Here is a 25,050-nt window from a genome sequence, read left to right as displayed (position 1 = left end):
AATAATAGTTTAAAAACCTTTTTTAACACTTAAAAATTTTAAAAATCTATTTTAATAATCTGGGGATGATTTTAAAATTTTAATTTAATGAATTTTGTAGAAATAAAATGGCCTTTTTCTGTTCCCATGTTCAATGAACGTGGGCCCATGGGTTTTCTATGAACTATCCGTTGTGGGCTTGGATCAGCATGAGTAAACGAAAGCAGAACGCGCTCGGTAGCAGCGAAGAAAAATTTCCCGCCCAAATAGCAGTTGCCCCTAGCTCTAGAAGAAAACATTTGAATGTACCGGGAAGCCTGTTTGCTGTTGCTCTGGCCTCTAGACTCACTTTTTGCGGTCGACGAAAATGGCGTCTTCTCTTAAGATCCCTAGGCAGTGGTTTTTTACCTGGGAGACCCTAGGTCACTTCCCTATTCGTTTATATCTCCTTCAATGCAGAAATAAACCCTTTTTCTCATGCATTAATCTGAAATCCTCATTGAATTTGGAGCAATTCTGCTTCTTGTGAGCTGGATCAAAGAAATTGATGAGCGACCCATGGATTTCCTACTGAGGATTCCTGCTCATAGGGTTTTGGTTGATCCAGGATCGCCGGTAGAAATCAGGGCTACACAGGATCATATTGAAGTTAAGCTCGTTATGATTCTTCCAGTTGATCATCCGCTTGTTTCAAATGTTGACTCGGTTTTACATTTGGCAACAAGGATTATTATCAAGAAAGGGAGGCATAGGATTCCGTTCAGCTCTCTCTCTCTCTATCTTTCTCTCTCTTTCTGTATTGAAATACAGTTTTGACTTTGTACTTCCTTGCCTTGATTTCAGCTATATACTTTTTAACCCGATTTATTTATTAATTTTTGAGTATTGGTTACACTCACCTCCAAGGTACTCCAAACGCCCGAGGAACACTAATCAAAGATCTCACACTAATGGCTTGATCTCTGTCCTTATCTATCAACACTGATTTGAAGGGTGCTAAGGATGAATTTCTTGCTCTACCTGTTGCTATCTTATGATACACTTTATTGTCATTGAACAAATCAATTTAGTTGCTCGTTACTGTGAGAAGAAAAAGTATGCTTGTTGTATTGTCTGAGGTCCCATAACGTCGAAATTAGCAATTATTATAGGTTCAGCAGAGTGGTACATTCTGATGTCGTGACAGTTGGAACTCTTCACTTGTCAGCTTTGAAGTATCTAATCCATTTTGGTTATACCTGGAAAATCGAAATGATCCACTGACAGATAGAATGGTATGTTTGGCAACTGTGGCAAACATTTCTGGCTTTATAGTTAAAGATTTGATACTGCAACTACTACATATTGGAGGTTTCTTGATTGTAATAAGCTTAGTGTAATCTTCACTAATCTTATTATTACTTTATGTTGTTTCCGCATATTTTTCCCCTTCCTTGGCCTATATTATATTGGAGCAAGACAACAATGACAAAAAGTGCTTAATGCATTTTTTGCACACCTTTTTCTCATTTCCAATTTATCTTTGACAGATTTCACGAGTCTCTCTTCCAAGGGCAGTGTGCATTTTTATTGTAAGAGTTGCTCTAAAAAGTTGACAAAAGAGCCTCTCAGGTATTATCAAACTTTTCAATCTCCTTTTCGTGCATTCCATTTTGTCATTACTAACTGCCTCTGATAACAGAGGAACTCTAATCCGGGATATTTCTGGTTGTGAACTGTTGATTTTTCTTCTTTCACTCTATCTTGTGGCCTTTTGGGTTTTGCATGCTCTCATTATGAATGATAGTAATAAATGTGTGGGAAAACGAACTCATAAGTTAAGTTTAATATCTGCAAAGAAGAAGATTCAGTGTTTTGGTGAAAACTGAAATGATTACATATAGTTCCAATTTGACTGTACTTGTATTTTTATCTGATGAGGGGAATAGGGGATGGATTTTGAGGATTTCAATCTCACTGACCAGGTTTGAAACTTGGCTCACTTGAAAGTAAGATACTAATGGGATTAAGTTTTTAAACTTTGTGTTGGCTTTGTGTTGAGCAAAGTCAACTCCATTCATAATTCATGTTGGGTTGGAAAAGAGGCTCTGTTATCTGACTTAGTATGGGTTACTTGTCTTATTTCTTGGTGCTCATATCTTTTCTTATATACGTGTGTTCTCATAATATCTTTCTATGTTATAAATAATAGAACATTATGATATCTACTTGAAGTAGCCACTAATATGTGGTGCTTTTACAGCAATTTTAGTTTTTGTATTTGCCTAATAGTTACTGATGCAACCTCAAACTTGTGTAACAAAACAAGACATATATCAAAACTTTCCTCCCCTCTCATTTCCTTATATCTGGCCAACCGTAAAGATCCATAAGAAAATGCATAAGTAGCTGTAAGCACTCAGTACAAGATAACGATGACCTTATTGTAAAAAAAGTGGTGTTAACCATGACCCAGTGGAATGGTGACAGGTATTGTATCAGGTAATAGAAAGCTGATTTGTATTAGCTGATGAGATGTGGCTAGTTACAAAACGTCTTAACAGTCAATACCAGATGGTATGTCTAACAGTATAACACAGGACTGTATCAAGCAACTCTGAAACCAGTGATTTGGCTAATACATGATAACTATTGTTGACGGTTTGTGTACTCTTAGATCATACTTGTTGATGGAATGAAATGGCCCCATTCGATATTTTTTTAGTTTTTGAGATGAAACACCACAAATGTCTTGCAAGGGCCTTGTTAAAATCATAGTTGAACAATAGAATATATCTATCAGAAGATCATATCTTTTGGAATACTAGAAAGCTGAAACCTTCATGCACTAGTTTTATAAACAAACTAAGTAAATAAACTCTGCCCCTCTACAGTGTCGAATTTTGGTGACTCTTTGCATGCATATCTACTGCCTTCACGCATCTGGTTCCTTAGTCATATTTCTAACTGTTTTTTATCAGTTCTCTAAAGTCACTTTAGCCATATTTCTAACCGTTTTTTATCAGTTGTCTAAATTAACTTTTTTCTTCTTTTTTGTCTGCAGAAACTTTGTGGAGATGCCATCAGTTAACTGCCAAGAGGTAGCTGACAACTGGTTTGGGTCTTACTGCTGTTCCTTTGGGGGTATTAGTGAGAAACTGGTATATGCATATGCTAACTCTTATAGCTGTTCTGAGGGCACATGCCTACTGGACAATGCTTCTATCACTACTTGCAAGGACAACCTTCTTGGAAACATGTTTCCGGCATACAATGAAAGGGTACCTAATCTAATTGGTGAAACAGCGGCTAATTTATGTTATGTGGAGAAAAATAACAGTGCAAATATGGCAACTGAAGCAACTGCAGAACATGGGAACACTAATGAGTGTATTTTTCGTATGTCCAGTTTCACCAGCATACATACATTTGGATCAGCATCACTGTTGCATTGATCTCTCCCAAGGAAGTTCCATGGGTACTGTTAAAGGAATAGTCAAATGTGAGAGCCCAGAGGGCTTACACGTGAGGGGGAGTGTTAATGAATAGTCCCACATAGGTTAGTGAGAACAAATATGTTGAGTTTATTAGTTGGGAAATAGGTTTCCTAAGATGGTTAGTCATTGTGGGATGAGCCTTGGACCCAACTTAACAGGTACCAACTCTTGTGCATCTTCAAATAATGAACTTTTTAGGAAGGTTGTGAAGCTTAAAATAGACCAAAAACATTTAAGAGAGGTCCTTTTGGTAATGGGTTTATGATAAACGCCTGCAACCTCTCGCATGACATAGAATGGGTTGATCTTTCTTTAAGAAGGGATCCATGCCAGCGGATGGGAGAGTTCGCTTGTTTAAGCAAAAGAAAGAATCTATGCCAGCGGATGGGAGAAGTGGCTTGTTTAAGCACTACATTTCTACTTGCATATCTGGTGACTATGATGGGAATATATTCAGGTCAGAATGCTCAAATCTGTGTAAGATGTTTGACTGGATTGCCTATTTTCAATGGGAGCTATTTATCCCACACTAAATCATGCTGCCATCTGAATGCAAGTTGTTTTCTATATTGCAGTGACAGAAGGTTGTATATGTGCTATTGCTAAGAGACTTTGTTGACTGGATGTTGGAGAGTGAATGGATGTATTAGCATTTCATACAATTGTGAAGAGTCTGGGAACCCCATACAGCAGATTGTCCTCTTAACTTGTAAGGCATGGAGTAGTACTGGCAGTTATTTGCATACAAAAAGTGGGGGAGAGGGATCTGTTCCTAAGATAAATGTGCTCCCGCAGTCACAGTTTTGTATACTGATTGTAGCCTACAGTCTCAAGCTGAATCAAGGTTAGTCAACTCTCTATACTTCTTGTTTTTACTCTGCTTTTGTTCATAAAATAAAATCAATGATGTATATTTCTGTTTTTGTTTTGGATGAGCACATCTCTTTTCTCTTAACTTGGATTTGATCACATAAGATCCACATGGGAGACATGCTAGTAGCACCTTTACCCTCGCCCTTGTGCTGCTCACATGTATGACCACTTGGATAATGGCAAACCACTATGCCATTAATCAAGCATTTGAGCAGTTTGCTATAACCTTTTTGTTTAGTATCTAAATATGATTATTATTATTATTATTATCCTTTTTTTACTGGTACTTTAATCAGATTCTTTGAAGATTTATACATTGAAGAATGCACAGACAGACCTCTAATTCAGAATCTTATCTTCAAGAAAATTACCCCCTTTGTTACAGATTTCATTGAGTTACCCTTTTCTCAAATGGAAGTTGAAATTGCATATTTAGGAATCCCCAATGATAAAGCTCCAGGCCAATGTAATAAAAGTTACTGGAAAATTATTAAGGATGATATTCTATCAATGTTCTATTCCCTTTATCACAAAGGCATTACATATCGAAGTATGGGAGCTTCTTTTATTGCTCTTATTCCAAAGAAGGACAATGTGGAGCGTCCTAAATTTTTTTCGTCCGATCAGTCTAATCTCTAGCTCCTATAAAGCTATAGCTCGTCTTCTTGCTAATAGGCTTAAAGTTGTTTTACCTATGGTAATTCATCAAGGCCAATCAACTTTTATATAAGGAAGAATTATCCTTGATTCTGCCATGACTGCTCATGAGCTCATGGATTACTTTAAGAAATCAAGAAATCCCACCTTTATCCTTAAACTGGACCTTGAAAAGACTTTTGGTAGGGTAAATTGGAACCTTCTTGACAGCCTATTACTCAGAATGGGTTTTGGATCAAAATGGAGATTTTGGATTGGAAGCTGCATTTCATCAACATCATATTCACTCCTTTTAAATGGTACAACTAGTGGCTATTTCAAAGGTTCTAGAGGTTTAAGACGGGGGTATCTTTTATCTCCTCTCTTATTCAATATTGTGGCTGAATACTTATCTTTAATGATATATGTTGCTAGACAAACAGGTACGTTACATCCAGTTTCAGCACAACAGGAATTTGACATTTCTATCTTATAGTTTGCTGATGATACTCTAGTTTTTGGGCATGGTACAATTGAGGAGATCCAGAAAATTAAAGCTCTTCTTGGCTTGTTTGAAGTAACTTCCAGTCAAAAGATAAATTAACAAAAGTTTTCTATAATGGGATATAATATTGCTGATAACGTTCTATCATATATGGCATCCCAAATTGGATGTTTATTGACGAACATCCCTACTTAATTAGGGTTTCCTCTTTTTGATTCGAGACTAAAAAGTCATCTTTGGAACCCAGTTATTGAGAACTTGGAAAAAAGATTATCTACTTAGAAAGGTAGATTACTATCAAAGGCTGGAAGACTCATTTTACTAAACTCATGCATTGCTGGAATTCCTAATTATTTTCTTTCGTTCTTGCCATGCCCAGAGGCTGTTAGTAGTAAAACTGAAGCTCTAAAGAAAAGGTTTTTGTGGAGAGGATCCAATGGGGATTTTAAATATCACATAGTATCCTGTAAAGATGTTTGCAAACTGAAATCTTATGGAGGCTTGGGAATTTGGCTTGCAAAAATGATGAATAAAGTATTTTTCTTAAATGGCTTTGGAAATATAATACTGTCCCACAACTTATTTGGAGACCGATGGTAGCAACTAAGGCAGTTGTTTCTGAATTCTGGTGGACTCATGGAGGAAGAGGACAGAATCTTTCCTCACTCTGGAGAGTTTTTTACACACTTCTCCCTTTATTTGACAAAGGCACAAGACTTTATGTGCGACGTGGGGACAAGATTAGTTTTTGGGATGATTGGTGGACTGATAAAGAACCTCTTTGTGACAGATATGGTTTGCTCAAAAGAATAACGGCCTGCTGTAATGTTACTGTTCAGCAAATATCGACAGGGAATGATTCCTGGAATTTTTATTTCGACAGGGAATGATTCCTGGAATTTTTATTTCGGAAGAGGCCTGAATGATTTAGAAACAAACCAGGTTTCTAATCTTATTGTTGAGTTTCATTTAGTTAACATTTATGAAGATAAGGAGGACAAGAAGATATGGATGAAAGATACTAGTAGACGATTCTCAGTATCTTCGGCATATTCATATACAAGTGAATGGACTGATGGAGGATCTCATGATGCAGTTTTCGCTTGGAAGACCTCTGCTCCATTAAAAATTCGTTTTTTCCTATGGAGTGCTCTTATGAATAAGATCCTAACAGTGGATAATCTGAGAAAACGAGGTAACCAATTGCATAGTCCTATTTGTCCTTTATGCAATGAGATGGATGAAACAGTCAACCATTTATTATTACATTGTCAGTACTCTTGGAGGATTTGGACTCACAAGCTGGACAAAATTGGATTCCAACTTTGCCCCCCAATGACCCTTACTGGTATGTGTAAAATAGTTCTGGATTTTAAAATTCAGAAGTTGGGAAAACTCATTCTTTCAGCATGTATAAGCTCATGTTCCTTAGGGGATTTGGAAAGAAATGAACAATAGAAGATTCAACAACAAAATCAGACCTGCAAGTGAGATTGCGTCCATAATTATTGGCTACACCTCACACACAATCTGAATTCAGCACCACGAGAGATCTCTCCCTTAGAGAAAAGTGGAATTCCATGGCTCATATGAAGGTTCCAGCACGTCCCCCTATTTTGGCTAGCTGGATTCTACCTCCTTTTGGTTACTTGAAACTTAATTTTAATGGAAGTTCCCTTGGTAGTCTGGTTCAAATAGGGATTGGAGGGGTTATAAGAGATGCAATGGGTCTTCAACTTCTAACTTTTTTAGGACCTATGGAATTCTCAGATTTTACTGGTGTTGAACTAAACGTTCTCCTTCAAGGCCTTTTGACTTTCTGAGATAGTTTTAATGATTCTCTTATTATTGAAGGAGATTCAAAGGTGGTTATTGAATGGTGTTTTAAAGCTAAAACAACTCTTGATTGTTACTTCTCTAATGTTCTTATATCAGTAAATGATGTGGCTGATTTTGTAGCAAAACAAGGAGTTGCTCTTCAATCTCTTGTTGTTAGAAAGACTCCAATGTAACTTGTAAATTATTTATTTCATAATAAATCGTTTTCTTTAAAAAAAAAAAAAACGAGGCTATGGGACATTGAAATATGAGAAGCAGATTTCTCAAATATTTTGTCATTCTTAGTATGATATTCCAGGAAAATAAAGGAACGGGCAACCAGGAACCAAAGCCAATGAAGTGTATATGATGGCATGCCAGATGAGACAATTGACTCGAAAACATTGCCATTGCTATGTTCATTGTTGCAAGGACTATCACTCTCATCTAAGGAATGGTAACAGTGAACCATTTAATGTCAAGCGACAGGTTTTGGTAAAGTCGTCTCCTGATCATATTGCCACTATAGTTGAGCTTTTATAGTGAAGACCATAATAATCCTACCAAATAAGCAATCTTCCAGTTACCAGTAGTCCCCACACGAGCAGCACCCATTCTTGAATTGGTGAAACCGAACACGGTCCCTAATTACTATCTCCCTCCCATATATTTTTGAGACAAGTTTCATGGCAGAGTGGCAGTCTTTGCAAGATCTTAGATTTTTAACAACCAGAATTTTGTCCATGGACTTGGTGTTTATGAGTCCAAATGCGACTGCTAGTTTTTCACTGTGGTGACTTAGTTGGAAAGCTTTCTCTTCATCATCAATGTTGAGTAAAACCTCTGAGAGGTCTGGGCTGTAACCCTCAGTTATCAATCTTTCCTCCACTTCAGCCCATTTTTTGTAAATTTTTTCTGCTTCTGGATGGCTGGAATCACCTGCCAGAAACTCATGTATTGTACCATTCACTTCAATCTTACTACACCCTGGCAATTTCTCAATTCTTCTCTTCGTCATTAATTCTCTGACTTTTGCCTTCTCCCTCCATTTTCCAGCTGAGGCATAAACATTACTTAGAAGAACGTAGTTCCCACCATCCATAGAATCTGTCTGTAGAAGATTCTGATTCATCAGCAGCTCACCTTGGTCTGTATCTCCATGAACATTACATGCCCAGACTAGAGTTCTCCACAGGACTGCATCTGGTTCGATAGGCATCCTTTTGATGAATTTTTTTGCTTCATCAAGGTGTCCACCTCTTGCTAGTAAGTCGACCATGCAACCATAGTGTTGGATATTGGGTGTTATACCATGAGTTTTCTCCATATTGTTGAAAATTTTGTATGCCTGATTGACCCAACCCATATTTCTACAGGCGGATAAAACTGCTGTTAGCGTCCTCTCATCGGGTCTAATCTTTTCAATTTCCATTTGATGAAACAAATCAATGGACTGTTGACACTGCCCGTGGCTAGCAAGCCCCGAAATAATGGCAGTCCATATGTAAACATCTTTATGAAATGTCTCTTCAAATAACTGTAAAGCACTATCTACACATCCACATTTTGCATACATGTCTATTAGAGCTGTAACTACATTGGTCTTGGAAAGCAGCTTGTTTTGTTTAGCAATTTGATGGATCTTCTTCCCAAAACTAAGTGCACCAACATCTGCACAAGCTCTAAGGACAGAAACGACAGTTGCATCATTGGGGTCAATGTCGTTGTTCTGCATCTGCTCAAACAGTTGAATAGCCTCAATTGAATGGTCACAATCAACGTAGCCATCGATAGTGGAAGTCCATGAAACCACATCTCTGTTGGGCATTCTCTCGAATACTGTTTTCGCATAATCTAATTTTGTGCAACAGGAGTAGAAGTGGATAAGAGAATTTTGCACAAACCGGTCCAAGTGAAGGCCCGACTTGCATACAAGTGCATGAACTTGTTTTCCTTCACCGTTTGCTCGTAGGCGGCTACATGCTTTGAAGAGAAAAGGGTAAGTGAATTTATCTGGTTTAACAGTTTGCTCATGTTGTTGGACTGTGATGAAGAAGAGGAGAGCCTGTGTTGGGTCTTGACTCTTTGCATAGCCTCTGATTAAAGTGTTGAAGAAATAGGAGTTAGGGGTGTGGAGGGAATCAAAGATGGAACGGGCGTAGGGAATGCTCCCGGAAGTGGACAGAGCAGAGAAAGTAAAGACCTTGCTCAGCTCCTGTGGGTTTTTGTCATTTCTTGCCTTGATGATTTGTGCGTGAATTTGCACGGCATGTTTCAGGGTAGTGATCTCCATTTCGGAGAGACAAAAGGTGAGAAGGCAACCGGTCCCAATTTCTTTTCAGTGCGCTGTTGGACAATTTATGCCGCGTATTCAAGACTGTCGGATGTATTGGTCTATGCTCAGCCACCGAGAAATTAGAACCAGAAGGTGCACCAAGATGGCATGTGGTCTGGTAAAATTACGACTATATGCGTAGCTCCAGTAGTACACCTGAAATCTGTCCTTTAATTTACAAAACAGTTTCAGATTTGACATTATAGGTCTCTCTCACGTGTATCAGTTTAGATTTATTGTAAAATTTAAAGCAATAATATATTGGACATTATAGGTCACCATATCAGGTGCTATGTAATGGCAATGTTCAGCCTAAGCCTCCTACATCCTACCAACTAAAACCTATTTCTTTTCCTTTAGCTGATTGAATTATTAGAGACCGTAGAAAGAAAACTCGTGGAATGCCCAAGCCTTACTGGACAAGTTTCCGCGTTATACCTGTAAGATTCGGTCAATGATTGATGAAATTTTATTTGTTGAAATGCTTCAGCTAACTGGATTCTTTTCCTTTCTTAACGGTCCTTTCTATTCAGCTTTTCATTAATATTGTGTTGTTGTTGATACTTATAAGTAAGAAGCTCTCTTCTTTGAGTTTAGACCGTTTCAGGCTTTCAGCTTCGTAACAGCAAAAAAATATCAACGGGAAGGAAAGGATCCCCTCGTCTGCAGATCAGCAAAGCAACCAGTGTGTAGTCCACATATTACGTGCCTCGAGTAAAAGGGTGAGCAGAGTTCTTGTCCAGACCAGGCAAGTGTCTCGGTATTCAGAGTTGAGACCAGCAGCAACAAATCTTCACTTTTTCCAAACATAACGGAGTTCAGAGGGAAATTTCGCTTTTCCTTGTTCCTGAGTATGTCTCTGACTCTGGCTTTTATTGGGTTCATATTGTTTTAACGTATCTGTATTTCAGCGTTACGATGTTGTTTTTCAGGGCAGTTTTAGGTTGGTGGTTTTTTGCCGTTTCTTCTCTCTGTGAGTGTTGAAATTGTATTCGTTGGTGGATGATCTATGTCCTTTATTTTGGTTCTTCTATGTTGTTGCCTTCCGTCGTCATTTTATTTTTTGAAATCTGTATGATTTAGTTTCGCGGGAATCTACTATCCTCCGTGTTTGAACAACAGTAGAATGATTTTCTTCAGTCAGAATTCGGAAATGTTTGAGAAAATTGAACACATTTTTTGCTTGCTAATTATGGATGTCTTTCTAATCGTAAGCAGCAAATATGTGAAAGTCTGATGCTTTATCTTGTTCAAATGGGCACTCGGAATATCTGTCCTCTATTATTTTTTTCGTGCTACCAATGCTGGTTTCTGGCTTAATCATTTCAGTTGTCCTCCCAATGCATTGATCCTTCGTTCTGGAGACATCGATCCTGATTTGTGTTTTGCATCTTCTACCTGGATTTAAGAGCGATGGTGAAGGACACCGAATATTATGATATTTTGGGTGTGAATGTGGACGCATCTCCTGCTGATATAAAGAAGGCTTACTACATGAAGGTACATGACTACTCAGCTTCCAGAAAGAGCATTACTTTTTGAAATTTCCAATTCCGTTAATTTGGTTTTATCCATAACCTCGTTGGTATCAAATTGCTAAGAGACTGTTTTTAGGCGTTTTTGTATTCATTTAATTCATCCTTTTTTCTCAATAATGATTTTATTAATTTTAATAATGTAGGCAAGGCTGGTGCACCCGGATAAAAATCCGGGAGATCCAAATGCAGCTAAGAATTTTCAGGTAGCTTAACAGCTGTTTGTTTTTTTTCTTAATTCTGTTATTTTGTGTTTCTACATTTCTTTGGACTTCTAAAAAGATATTCAAGATCAATTTAAGTCATTGTACAACCACTTGAACCCCAGACTGAATTCAAATATTATCGTGCTTTTATTTTTCTATTGTACTTGTCTTTGCTGCTTCTGCTGTTGTTCTGTCCTCTTCAGCTCTATTTTGATACCACATCAGAGGGGTACCGAGGTAATTTTTGTGTTGGCAGTGAGGTCCAAGCGAACTGTAATACAGTCTAAAGATACCTCTAGATTGAGGTTTAGTGGTAAAGTGAAACTCATATTATTTTGGAACAACTGTTGTATTTGAAAAATCTACTCGATGTGCATACCAAGTGTTCATTTCTTATTACTGTGATTGATTGCATCCTTGAGGGACACACAAATCAAGCTCATAGGGCATCTAAATCTGGTTTGGTCCCTAGTGTCTCTTGCTCTCATTTTGCAGGTTTGAACTTTTTTTGTTTTTATACAATGATTTTCTTAATCATGGTGCTTTGCATATATAGGGTTATTTATTAATGATTGTAAGAATTCCTTTCTTGTGAACTATTCTTATTCTTGTACTTACGATTTGGTTTATGCTAAGGTATTAGGAGAGGCTTACCAAGTTCTAAGTGATCCTGTGAAGCGTGAAGAATATGACAAGCATGGAAAGGCCAGTGTAGCTGAGTAAGTTTCATTAGTTGAAATAATAAGAAAAAAGGACGAATACAAACATAGAATGCTAATGAGCAGTCCACTTTTTCTTTATGAATGTGTCCTTGTTAAAAGGAGGAAAAAGGAGAAAATGGTGCGCTCTCTACCATCTCTCGAGATTTTTTTTTGCAAAAATTTGTGTTTAGAAAAAAAAGATAAATCTGATGTAACAGTTCATTTATTTCATTTCTCCTCTATTTTTAAGTACTTCTGAGGTATCTCTGAAAAAAAGTTTAACCAATTTTTATTTTTTTTGAGGGAGGTCACTTGTCATGTATCTTTATAATGGATCATCCCATTTGAGTGGATCTGAATTTAATGGAGCTATCTACTAGGTGTGGAGGAACCCAAGAGGTGGAAATCCTGTGCCAAAGTCCAGACAGGAAACTCCTGTGCTATGTTTGCAGTATCTATTAGATGGATATGGATAAATACCTTTAGCCATTAGATTTGAAGTGGGTCCCTCACCAACTAGACCATAGACCTGCTGTCTTGTTAGTTTAACAGGTCAACATATTTCCATTTGGCATACAAAATTCACTCATTTCATTACAAAAAGGTATTCTTGAAAGGTCTAGGTGCCAATTTTTTCATGGCCCTTTATGTTTGGGACATATCAGAAGCATCATCTTGACTAGCAAGGAATGATAAGATTCTTCAAGTCACATATGTTAATAATTGTTTGGGCTTACTTATCTAGAGATCTTTAATATGCAAACTCAATCATTGGCTTAATATTAGATTGGAAATTGAGCTGTTATCATCATGCCATCAAAACGATTATTTATACATCGTACTGGCACTCTCTTTATCACAGTGATGCGATGATGGACCCTGCTGTGGTGTTTGGTATGCTGTTTGGGAGTGAAATATTTGAAGATTATGTAGGGCAGCTTGCATTGGCTTCTATTGCATCCATAGAGCTTGAGGAAGAATCACAGGTCCCAGAAGTACGAAGACAGAAAGTTCAGGAGAAAATAAAGGTAACTCTCATCTAAAAGCAATTGTGATTTGAAAGTGCTTCTGACTTTTATATCTGCCTTTGTCAATTAAGTCTCAGTCCTAACCCACTTCCTAACAGTAGAAGATAAAATGAACTTGACTTCCGTTGGTCACAACTTCTGCAACTACCAAATTTGTCATGATGCGGATATCTCTTCTCTGGGTTTCAGGAGAAGCAGAAGGAAAGGGTGGAAAAGCTTGTCCAGATCCTGAAGGATAGGCTTCAGCCTTTTGTTGATGGGAGAAAGGATGAGTTTGCGAGCTGGGCAAATGCTGAAGCTCGTCAGCTGTCTGATGCTGGTAGTGCTTGCAATATATTATATGATATATAGAAAACACTGTTATTGAAGCTTTCTCTAAATTGTTCTGGTTCCTTCAGTGTGTTCAGTAGGCTAATCAATATAGGCTCAAGATTCTTTTCATAAATTTATGTCCATGATTGGTGAAACTTCACCCATGTCTGGTGAAGTGCATAACTGCATTAATGGATCAACTTCTTTGAGCTTCAAAAGTTGATTAATTGTTTTGAGTATCCAGTTTGAAGTCTCTGACCTCAACTAAAAGCAGATATGTCAAGCATCGGATCTATTCTATCATTTTCTTTGTTGTTTAAAATGACATCTAGTAATAAGGAAGTCTAGATCTAGCGGCGATTTATTCTAATTTGGTGGTTAATACTCTAGGTAGGACTGGTGTTTCATTACTTCCCTCGTATGTAATTGTTTGATGTGTTTTTGTTAGTTTTCTCGTTTTATCTGTTTTGTTCTTTCAAGAGTCTTTCCAGTTGCTCTTGTAATTCTTTTTACATTATTTCTTCTTGATAAAATTCTGGCCATTTTCAAATTAAGAAGATCTGTTTAGGTTTCTTGCCAAGTGTCTGTTGTGTTGCTTCTAACATGCATCGTTGGTGATGTTCATCTTTCCTATGAACTAATTCTGTTCTGCTGACTTGGATTTTTGGGTTATACCTCAATTTTCAGCTTTTGGAGAGGCCATGCTACATACAATTGGTTATATTTACACAAGACAAGCTGCAAAAGAGCTTGGAAAGAGTAGACGCATGGGTGTTCCTTTCATAGCAGAGTGGGTAAGAGATAAAGGCCATCATATAAAGTCCCAAGTTACAGCAGCTTCAGGTGTGTCGTAACAACTTGTCTGCAATTTGAACAGTTTTGATGTCTTTTAAATTACACTATTAATTTCTTAATGAACAGATAATGCATGCAACTGTTAGTAAAAGAAAAAGCTATTGTGGACTCATCCCCCTAAATTTATAAAAATCCTTTAAAGAACTTAAAAGGTTCTGCTCAGAATTTCTTTTCCAATTTGTGTGCCCTGCTAAAGGAGGGTAAATATGGTTGCACCCCTTGAAGAAAATCCATTTACTCTCCATCACTCTAATGTACTGTAGTGTGTCTTGTGGTTATAGACGGTTCAAACAATATATCGGCTTGCATTTGTGATTGAAAGGTGTCAATATGTCTTTAAAATATTAGAAAATTGGAACTAAGATAATATGCACTCCCCATATGTAGGTGCTGTTTCTTTGATTCAAATACGGGAAGAACTCAAGAAGTTGGAACAGGGTGAAAACAAAGAAGAAAATTTGTTGAAGCACATTGAAGATAAGAAAGATGCAATGATTAATTCTCTTTGGAAAATCAATGTGGTAGACATTGAGTCAACTCTTTCACCGGTCTGCCAAGCGGTATTGTTATCCTTTAAGATTGTTTGAGAGAATCTTGAAGCTAATATATGTCTATATGGTTTTTCTCATTTCTTAAGTGTGGCATGCGAAGTAGATGACTTTGACTAGTGAATGCAATGCAGGTTCTTAAAGATCCCAGTGTTTCAAAGGATGTCCTGAAATTACGAGCCCAAGCATTGAAAAAATTAGGGACCATTTTGCAAGTAAGTGAGGCATACTTAAAATAAATTTGATCTGTTTTCCTCTTCTATTCTCAAGTTATTTGCTATACTTGTAGAATATCTACAGAATAGATGATAAGATGGAAAATTTTCACTAATTATATTTTATTTTATAAATAATCTCCCCAATTCTATTTATTCCATTTTATCTTTTCTATGGCTGACGTCTTTACTCAACCCTTATTGCTAAATTATTTTTAACGTTAAGAATATAAGATTGGTGACTGAGATAAAAGTAGTCAAATTCTTTTTTGTAATGCTGATAACCTTCCATAGAACCATTTTAGTTGAGCTTGGATGATCAGCAGATTGTTGTTTGCTGGCTGAGATTGAAATTGGGCAGTTAAGCAGGTATTTAGCCATTGTTTGAGGCAAAAAAATTGAATGTCTCATTAGTGTCTAAATTGGGTATTGGGCACTTATATTTCCTTTAAGAAGAACCATCTTCCCCGGTGCCATTTTAGTTTTTAACGCAGAGACCGGGTTTGCCGAAGGAAAAGATAACTCTGGCCCCTGCAATCTAAGGATGAGGAAGCCAAATGTAATCATTAAGGCTGTTTCCATGTTCTATTTTTTGTGTCCTAATGTTTTTGTTTGAAAAATACTGTTGTCAGGGTGCCAAGGATCTGTACAGGAGAGCAAACAGTCTGCGCTATGAATGTGCACAGGTGGAAGCTGCTGCATCTTCAACGACCTAATCTAATTAGGTCTTCCATACGTTGAACTGTATTCACATACCGTAGTCGTTAGCTAGAGATTGGTTCTTTCTCAATGCTGTGATATTTTTGTATAGGCAGATTGTTATTCTCATGTATCTTGTTCCTTCTAATAAGATATCCGATATTGCAACTCAAGAGAGTTTGGATAGGGTTTTGGGATGTAGTGTGATCCACTTGCCACTTGTCGGATTGGGATCACTGTGTTACAAATTAGGGCTTGGGTCCCTAAAATTCTGAGTCGGATTGCCCGAGTTTGAATAAAGGTGGTGAAATCTAAAGTTTTTGAGGAGAGCATATTGATATGCATCTTGAATCTCAAAAATTTCAAAAAAAAAAATAAAAGATCACAGTTTTATTAACTTCATCCATTACGAAGGTTGAATAATGCCTTAAATGACAAAGCCCGACTCATTTATTCGTATAAAAAACTCTCTAAACACATACAAAAACCTGATCAAACGCCAAGTTTTCTTCCTTACCTGCGGGATGGGTTTAGGAAGAAAAAACCCACTTTAAGATACGGATAGGTATAGGAAGAACACCTCAAATTTAAAGAACAAGCCAGATGTAATCAATCCCTTGCTTTAGGTATCCCAAATCTGATCCAAACACTAATTTTTAAAAATAAAAGCCAAATCTTTTGATTTTTTTACTTTTTCTCTTATAAATTAATTTTATACTGCATAAAGCATATTTATATAAGTTAAATTTTAGAAAAGTCAAATTCACGTTTTCACAAACTCCACCCCACCGTTGTCCACACTACGTTTCTTTCTTTCATTTCTCATTCTTTTCCAAATCTAGGCTTTCACAAGAGGTTTATACTCCCTATTAAGGCAATTGAATTTCAAACTCATCCTCGTTGTCAGAAAACTCCATGAGACTATTGAACCATACCCAAGAACCATCAAAATCTTGACCAAACGAGCTTAAAAATCCGATAAGAAAAAATAAAAACACCTGAAAAATAAGGTCCTCGCGTTTTTTCTCAGTTTACCTCAATTACTCAGGCTTCATGCGGCCGGCTTTGCACGCCGTGAGTTCATGTGCCGCGGTTACCATATCCAAGAATCATTCCAAGGGTCATATTCATCTTGAACCACCAGCCTTTCTATACACGAAATTACAGGAAGTCAACACGGTAATCTTACAAGGAATATTGAAGGAAAACCGACATCTCTTTCCTGTTTTCTCAACCATCTCTTTCTTTCTTTACCTCCGATGGTTGTTTTGGCCTTTTACTTCTATAAAAAAACTTTGTAAACACGTACAAAGAACATGAAATATTCTCTTTCCATCGACAAAATTTAATTGCAACCCAAGCTGCAGATCTTTCAAACCTCGTCACTGAATCAAATAACTCACGCTTTCAAACAGCTCAAAGAATAAAATGACTCTGTCGACAGATTCTCAGGCAGTTGGCTCAGGCACTATTGCATTATTTGAACGACCAAACCTTCGAGCAACTCCAGCCTCAGACATTGTGTCCCACACCTTTTCAAGGATTCGTAGACCATAATCAAATTGAAGCAATAAAAGTGTTTAGAGAAAACGTAAAAAACATAGAAAGGAGGGTAAGCTTACTTCTAGTCTCCCTTTATCCCCCCCAATAGCCAGATATGATGGACTGTCCTCAGAGAAGGCCACAGAAAATACATGTCCCTGAAATGAATATCAGACAAGGTCAGCTCTGCAATTCAGAACAACTTGAAGCTACATCCAAATCATTAAAAAGAAAGAGATGACCGATGCTTACAGCTTTGGGATTTTTTGATGCAATACAGGTGGGTTGGTTACTTGATAAATCCCAAAGTTTCACCTGCAATTTTATTTGAAAAGATCAATACGACAAGTAAAAGAAAAATCACCTAACCTAACAATCAATTCGGAAGTATGTTGACCAAAGCATACCATTTTATCAGTTGATCCTGTTGCTAGAAGCTGTACAAAAAGAGAGATTAGTCAAGATATTTAACATATAATTTTGTTCTTCGTTTCATAAAAAATTTCTGCAAAATAGAAGAGCCCTGGAATGATTCCTCCTGGTGAGAGCTATGAGACTTGATATAAGATACAAGTGAAACTGGTTTTCACTGTTACAAGTCCCATCAGTTGCACCAAAAGATATAGCCTGAGGAATTATGAAGTAATCCATCCAAGGCCACAGTAAGCCTTAAATTTGAGAGCATACATTGGCTACAGACGGGTTGTAAGAGATGGAGCAAACAGCTTTATCATGAGCATGAAGAACAAAGCTTGGCTTGGTACTTGAAGAATCTGAGCTTGATGCAGCAGCCCGTATGTCAAAAGCTTGGACCATACCGTCCTCAAGACTGACCTGAACATTCAGACAAATATGCCAAATCATTCTAATCATTCTACTTAAACAATTTTCCCTTAGAACTGGACTGTTTTCTAAACTGATAATCACTGGAAGAACAGGAGATGGCAAAGCTCAAACAGGAGCTGGATATCCATATGTACTAAAATATCCTATATGGGTTGAACTCTCAGAACAACTAAAATTGTCCTTTTATTGGGGAATATCATGTTGCAACGAAAATCAAGTTGACTAACAGAAATTAAACTTGATCAGTAACTTCTGGATCGTCTGAATTTTAACTAGGATCTGCTTTCATGAACTAGAAAACAGTAGATAAAATAATTAGCAGTGGAAACTGCTGACTAATTGAATTCTGGGAGGTTATTCATGTAAAAAATGAGTAACAGAGTAGTTTAAGATAAGCCTAGATAATGGTATCAAGATAACTTGAACAATCAGAAGATCTACCAGAAACGAGTGCTCAACATGCGGGTCCCATGCCAAGCTCTCAACATCAGCTGAGACTGACCACCTAACACCAGCATGTGAAGGAGACCTCATGTCCTTCTGCACATAACAGAAAACTTAGCCAAGTATTACAAATTAAGAAACATGTATAAAGCAGAGGAAAGCATAAATGTACTGACCATGACTACGGAGCGGTCAAATGAACCACTTAGAAGAACTTCTGGCACACGACGATTCCAAGCAACTGACTGCACCTGTAAAACGATAGAAAGAGATATAACAGTTCATAAGAAAATAACAGTACTTCTTTATTAATATTCCCAGTAACATAAAAAGATTCCTTTTATTTTTTAAATGGAGCATATAACAATTCCTTATGTGCTGTCTCGAGAAATATACTTCAGTAATTAATGACTGATCCAAGCATAAAGCCAAAGTGTGAACCACTTAAACGAATTGCAATGGCTAACCTCCAAGAACATCTTATTTCAATAAGAAGCCCTAAATTATTATTTTTTCACTCTCAAAAAATGGCCTTAGTTTTCAACTCTCAAAAGATTGCATTGGACAAATTAAAAAAAGACAAACAGCAGGGTAGCTTATTCAAGCATAACCCACATTAAAATGCCATCAGAAACATTTCTAATTAGTCAATCCCAAATCATCAGCTTAGTACCTCTTGAAAATGGAAGCAAGAAAAAGAGTTATCGGCAAAAGAGATAATCTCATCATAGTGCAAAAACAGTGATATTTAGGAATATAACACATTCACAACAGCAGCCTCAAGCAGGTGGATCTGGGTTGTATTCAAGATGAATAAAAGTGCCATAAGATTTATTCAACTCATATGTATTATTAAAATAATGTTTTATTATTCACTAAAATAATACCAGCATCATTATCAAAGCTTTGCACCATGTATGCTAAGGCTGGAGATATCCTCCATGTCATTCTATCATTCCATAAATTTCATCGCACCCTCTATACATCTTTCCTCACCACCACCATGTTAACTTTGGCCTCCCTCAAATTCATGTCAGTCCAACTGACATTGATAAGAACCTTCTCACTGGAACACTTAAGAGACCTCAACTAAGCATGCCGCAATGATCTCAAACCACTCCCTTACTAACTCATCCTTTGACGCTACTACTGAATGAAATAGATGGATTATCACTTCTATATTTCTAGTTTTAAAATTTTTCAAAAGAAATATATATCCCAATAAAATTAATACAACATAAGTAAAGGATTCGTAATATGGAGCCATTGGTGAAAAATATTGCCTTGTCCGTATGATGCTCCATTGTGATTGCACATTTACCCGTCACAACATCCCAAACCTTGACAGAGTGGTCAGCACTTGCACTAGCCAGAACATTCCTTGAAAAATTTTAACATGAAAAAAAAGAGAGAAAAAATTCAATTCAACATATACATAAATAGCAACAATAATGAATCCTTACCAAAAGAGATCAACTGAGTCCACTCACCTGACCTCCCTGTTCCACGAAAGTCCCAGCACAGAATCTTTATGACTATCTTTTTTGTACTTAACCACCGCCTACAGGAACCACACACCCTACATTTGAGTCAAATAAAAGACAAAAGTCGGTGAAGCACGTGAACCACACCCAAGAAGCACAAAAGGAAATAGTAAATATGTGTATGTTTGTGAACATGTGCAGAGAAGCTGGAGAGTGGGATGATATCTCAGGTCAGACATGTTATGACCACTGCCCCAGGTATCCTTGCCAAAGATGAAGACATGGAGAAAACTACAACAAATTTGAGATACTAATTGCTATGATTGTATTGTTGTGGAGTCAGGCCCCCAGACCTAGGTTTGTATTTTTTTCCTTTTTTCTTAACAATATACGCACTATTCATAAAAAAAAAAAATTGCTATGATTGTAACACTATGCCTCTCGACACCTTTTTTTCAGACATAGAACAACAGGCAATTAATTGGGAGCAGACAGGAGGAACTCTTTTTTTTTTCTCCTGAATGTTGAATCCCATACCCTGACAGGACTTAAAACCCAAGACGTCACATGAACCCCCCTCCCCATGTGGCTACTGATATCAAGTAAAGAAGGGGTATGTGGTGACTAGATGAAATTATAGGAATAGTATTAATATAATTTCCAACTCACTCCAAATGAAAGATTTTTCTTTTTTTGACAATAAAATGAATCGTGGTAAGGTAAATTCAATTGAGAGTTATAAAAAATGGAGTTTAATACAAATTTAAGCCTTATAATTTATTTATTTATTCTTTTAAAAAGCAGATTAAGCGTCATAATTGATGCCGGTCTTGTTTAGGAATAAGCAAAAAATATAAACCCAGAGATACTTCTAGCACTTAGTTTTCTGGAATTTTGGAGACTTTTCTGCAACAGTAAAATGCAAAGGTCCATAATAAAATGAAATCATCATTAATGTCTTCGTCTAACAATGTTGAGTACTAGAAATTATTTGAAAAGATAAAAAGGAAAAAACAAATGTAAAGTGTAGGCTATAATTATACTAAAAACTGCATAGAAGCACAAATTCCAAACCTTCTTTCCTTCCTTCTTCTTCTTCTTCTTCTCACTCACACCTCCCAACACCACAAACGGTTGGAGCTCATCAATCTGAAAAGATAAAAATAAAAGTTCCCTCTCAGTGACTATTTAATTTAGATTTTTCAATAAGTGTATTAAGTAACTGTTTTATAAATCAAAAAGACCGCCAAACAGATGAGGCTTCTAACATTTGAGAACAAACTCTAATAACCAATCAAATGAATATGAGATCACATACAAGGTCAAGGTCCCAAATCTCAATAGTAGGTTCCATTGATCCCACAGCTATAAAATTTCCTGCCAATAAAAATGGAAGACTCACATAACATAATCCAAAAAGATGGCTTAATGTAGCAAGTGAAATGAATGGGTTCAAATTTTGCAACAATGAAAAATAATAATCTTATGCTTACCCCTATCACCACCTTTAAGGTTACAATCAAGCCAAGCTGTGCACAAGGGAAAGGCTGGAAGAATTACATCATGGTGGACATACAAGTTAAAGTTACCATCTTCTGATTCTTCTTCAAGTATATAAATCTACATTCAAAATAGAAAGCTATGGCATCAAAGTCATATAAAAGAAGTTTTATCAAATCAAAAGAAAAAAGGTAACATGAATTAAGTAAAAAATTACGTGCCTCAAGATGGCTGACATCATCCTCATTGCGTGCACAAACCAAAACTGCATCTGTTGGTTTTATAGTCAAGTCTTCAATTTCTTCATCATCATCATCCTAGCAGAACATGATCAAATAAATCACTGATCTTGTTTAAAGAAAAATATTAAGGCATCTTAAAGAACGGCTATTGCATTTGAGAAAAAAACACTAACATCTTTATCTTTGAGGTAAGGGTCCACATCATTACTAGGATAGTAAGTATCGCCAAGTCCAGCACCAAAGAGCTCAACGCCTGAAATTAGAACCCAAACATTGTTTGTTTCCCTTAATTTTTAGTTTCCAAGAGGAGGTAAAAATAGAAACTCATTGAGTGTTGGAAGTAAACCATCATCCTCTTCATCATAGTGGTCCATGTCAAGCTCTTTGAGGGCATCGCTTATATCCACGAAGTTATTTGAAGAATTCTTTCCAAGAGCATTTGATGCAGTTAATGCATGAGAAATTTCATCTACCCGTTTGGTAGCATCCACCTCCATGTTTTCATCATCCTCATCATCACTTTCTTCTCTGCATATAAAAGTCAATCCACAAGAACAAAATTACTAATATGCACACTGTTCTCATTGAAACAGAACAAAATGATAAGTAGATGAATAGCAAAAGCAAAACATTTCATAGCCTCCAAAAAATATTAGCCACTAGATGCCTATGTGCTGGTGGAGACTCTCCAGTGAAAGGATATCGTGTTAACATCTACATTTGGCATGTCATCTATATATTCAGTAACACAACTGTTCTGAACCACAAGAGTACAAATAAAAAAACATGATTTGTTTCATAGAAAGAGAAATCTACACAATACATAGCTAAGATGCGTTTCTACATGAACAAATGCATCAATGACTGTTGACTCTTGTTTATATAGATGCATCAAGGTGCTAGAGATAAGATGGGTCAACTTTTCAATCCATAGTAGAGAAATGTGAAGATCCAATAAAAGCCAAAAGTTTGCATAACATCACGATGAAGCCAAATGGTGCAAACAAAAGAACAAGGATTTAATTTTAATCCAAAAATAGATGTAAATGGACATAGCCTGAACTTCTTCAGTACTAAGGTTCAGATAGCTCAATTTAGTTTAGTTCAGCATGCCTTTTAAAATAAGATGATCTCCCGCCCATTTTTCATGGCACCTAATCTCTAGGAGACATGACAAGCATATCACATAGTTTGTCTTCCTCCATGGAGCTTGCCGGTTGCATTTCAGAGAAAACACAAAATCAGCACCACATATCCTTGGTCCTATAATGTTGACCAAAAAGGATCACCTAATGTATGTCACAGAGAAACTACATTGTTCCACTCATGGGGCTCTTGACAATTCGACCCATACTTATTCCGAACATTGCACATGAAACACGATAAATAACTGCTTTTTTTCCTTTCATATGCAAATAACTACATTGTAATGTGCCAGCATAAAGGTTGTCCGCTTTTGTGCCCCGTGACAGCACTAAACAAAAACTGCACTGATAGGAATAAACCAATAAAGAAAAAATTGAGATCACACAAGCTATATCATGCTTCAAGTTATGCGATAGAAACAGTAAACTTGAAAACTTAGTAGTTAGAGGATACCTCTTCTCTAAAGCTCCGGTTTTTATGATCTCCTCGATTTCTTCTTGCGTAGGCGGCTCCGCAACAACTGGTTCAGCCTTGGAAGCCCCCTTGGGAACCCAACAGACGGCCGAAATCATTCTCTAATAGACATGAGAACGATCATGTAAATTAGGCACAGAGTGACGTTCTATTCCATGACATAGAAAACTTCATCCCGTTCAAAGTATCCAAATAGAGAATACCGCCGAGCTAAAAAAACATATGTTCAAAGGTAAAGGAAACATAGATACCAACATAAGATGAAAACGCGTGCCAGCACTCACATTTCGAGAAGTAAATCACTAGCTTAATAACCAAAAAAAGAAAAATGATGGACCAAAGCAGAGAGCAAGACAGAGATAAGAGGGTAGACAGAGAGACTTACAAGCGCCGGTTACGAAGAAGACACCTGAGTTATGAGGGCAACAACGGCCGAGTTCTCCAGGTAAGGCAGAAGTGAAGGGAAATCCTTAACAACTGCTCACTGCTGGCGAAAACGTGAACAAAATCTCGCCGTTCTCCTGCGTGCTGAGAGTAGAGGAGGTTTTGCAGGGCATTTACGCTAGGGTTTTAGGACGAAATAAGAGTCCTACCGAGACAAAATCGACTCGAGTGGCAGTCCACCTGTTGGCCGTTCCTAGTTCGTGCGAGGCCTGCGCAGTATTAGCCAAATCTCCATTGTCAATTTTTACGTCCGTGTTTTCCCTGCTTACAGACCGTGGTCCATGACTACGAGATCCACCTCTCCAGACCCACATGAAGAAGCAAGGATTGAACCGACCCGGCTCTAAGTGCAAACCCACATTTGTATCCAGGTCTCGTTTAGATTATTTTTAATTGATCATGTTACGTTCAAAAGAATCAGACCACTTAGGATATGTTCAAACCCATGTTTTCATGTCCATTTTCATGAATCCAAATATAACCGTTAGTGGGTTGCACAGAGGACCAGCTAGAGTCTGGTCTGGTTCGATAAAAAAAAAACTTGAACATATTTTGTATTTTTGAAAGGGGTTCCGGGCCACCAACAAGAGGAAGTGGATCCAAACGGCCAAACCCCAAATTACACCTTCAAGGCTTCAATAATAAAAATTGGTCTCATGATGCTATACCGTCGTCTAAATCAGCCTGGATATCATCTGGTTAGAACTCAAGCCTCCCTGGTGCTATTTAGGCAACTGTGGTCCACTTGTCACCTGTTTATGTCTATGCTTTAGATGATTTTCTTATGGACTTGGAGTATTATTAGCAATTCTTTTTTATCTCTCCAAAGCTCTTTATGATCTTGCTACAAGAGATTACTGAGCTCTTTAATGTTTACTGACAATTTCATGCCTCCTTGAAGCTAAACCTGTCAAGGATGAGAAAATATGGTAACTCCAATTGGGCTATGTTGCCCATTAATTATAAGAATTCGCCTTAAATATAACACCACTCTAAGGGGTACACGGTTGTGAACAAAAAGGCGAAGGATGAGGAATTAAAGGCTGATCTTAACAAGGGTAAGCTCCCCACCCACTCTCCTTCTCCCTTTTGGAACAGGGTGGGGAGTAGGGGTGGCATCAAGCTGAGTAAAGCTAGAACTTGTATATGTTTGAGTTAAGCTTGATTTGAATACTTCAAACTCGAACTCGAGCTTAACCTTAAGCTT

At 37.2% G+C, this 25,050-nt stretch overlaps 3 protein-coding genes across 5 annotated transcripts; 1 reads left to right on the top strand and 2 right to left on the bottom strand.

The window, feature by feature from the left end:
- The first annotated feature begins 1,508 nt into the window (after positions 1 to 1,508).
- Positions 1,509 to 16,040, top strand: LOC137941124 (chaperone protein dnaJ 10). Of its 3 annotated transcripts, XM_068786394.1 has the most exons (13): positions 1,509 to 1,590; positions 3,023 to 3,912; positions 4,031 to 4,299; positions 10,220 to 10,473; positions 10,952 to 11,122; positions 11,304 to 11,363; positions 12,000 to 12,082; positions 12,927 to 13,092; positions 13,282 to 13,411; positions 14,092 to 14,247; positions 14,647 to 14,819; positions 14,942 to 15,022; positions 15,655 to 16,040. In XM_068786394.1, exons 5-13 carry the CDS (start codon positions 11,036 to 11,038, stop codon positions 15,736 to 15,738), a joined length of 1,020 nt encoding a protein of 339 aa, XP_068642495.1. In that variant the 5' UTR covers positions 1,509 to 1,590; positions 3,023 to 3,912; positions 4,031 to 4,299; positions 10,220 to 10,473; positions 10,952 to 11,035; the 3' UTR covers positions 15,739 to 16,040. The 3 variants fall into 3 exon arrangements, with proteins under 3 accessions (XP_068642495.1, XP_068642496.1, XP_068642494.1); XM_068786395.1 differs by lacking the exons at positions 1,509 to 1,590; positions 3,023 to 3,912; positions 4,031 to 4,299 and adding an exon at positions 9,580 to 9,596; XM_068786393.1 differs by lacking the exons at positions 1,509 to 1,590; positions 3,023 to 3,912; positions 4,031 to 4,299 and adding an exon at positions 9,934 to 10,062.
- On the bottom strand, positions 7,630 to 9,591 carry LOC137941123 (pentatricopeptide repeat-containing protein At5g66520-like). Its single transcript, XM_068786392.1, has one exon. The coding sequence runs from the start codon at positions 9,578 to 9,580 to the stop codon at positions 7,871 to 7,873; it is 1,710 nt and encodes a 569-aa protein (XP_068642493.1). The 5' UTR covers positions 9,581 to 9,591; the 3' UTR covers positions 7,630 to 7,870.
- Positions 16,041 to 16,722: 682 nt separating the features above from the next.
- On the bottom strand, positions 16,723 to 24,002 carry LOC137941555 (uncharacterized WD repeat-containing protein C17D11.16-like). The gene is made up of 17 exons (XM_068787015.1): positions 23,785 to 24,002; positions 23,379 to 23,500; positions 22,126 to 22,307; positions 21,953 to 22,032; positions 21,759 to 21,854; positions 21,531 to 21,657; positions 21,356 to 21,414; positions 21,112 to 21,186; positions 20,044 to 20,114; positions 19,837 to 19,933; positions 18,730 to 18,804; positions 18,551 to 18,649; positions 17,951 to 18,097; positions 17,671 to 17,700; positions 17,516 to 17,578; positions 17,344 to 17,421; positions 16,723 to 17,253 (listed from the first exon to the last, which is right to left on the bottom strand). Exons 2-17 carry the CDS (start codon positions 23,495 to 23,497, stop codon positions 17,170 to 17,172), a joined length of 1,482 nt encoding a protein of 493 aa, XP_068643116.1. The 5' UTR covers positions 23,498 to 23,500; positions 23,785 to 24,002; the 3' UTR covers positions 16,723 to 17,169.
- Positions 24,003 to 25,050: the final 1,048 nt, after the last annotated feature.

Source organism: Aristolochia californica, unplaced genomic scaffold, assembly GCF_029961685.1.
Source record: "Aristolochia californica isolate CCGP_79_NKW_82.1479 unplaced genomic scaffold, dmAriCali1.0.hap1 SCAF_9, whole genome shotgun sequence".
NCBI classification, from domain to species: Eukaryota; Viridiplantae; Streptophyta; class Magnoliopsida; order Piperales; family Aristolochiaceae; genus Aristolochia; species Aristolochia californica.
This window is presented reverse-complemented; position numbering and strand designations above follow the sequence as displayed.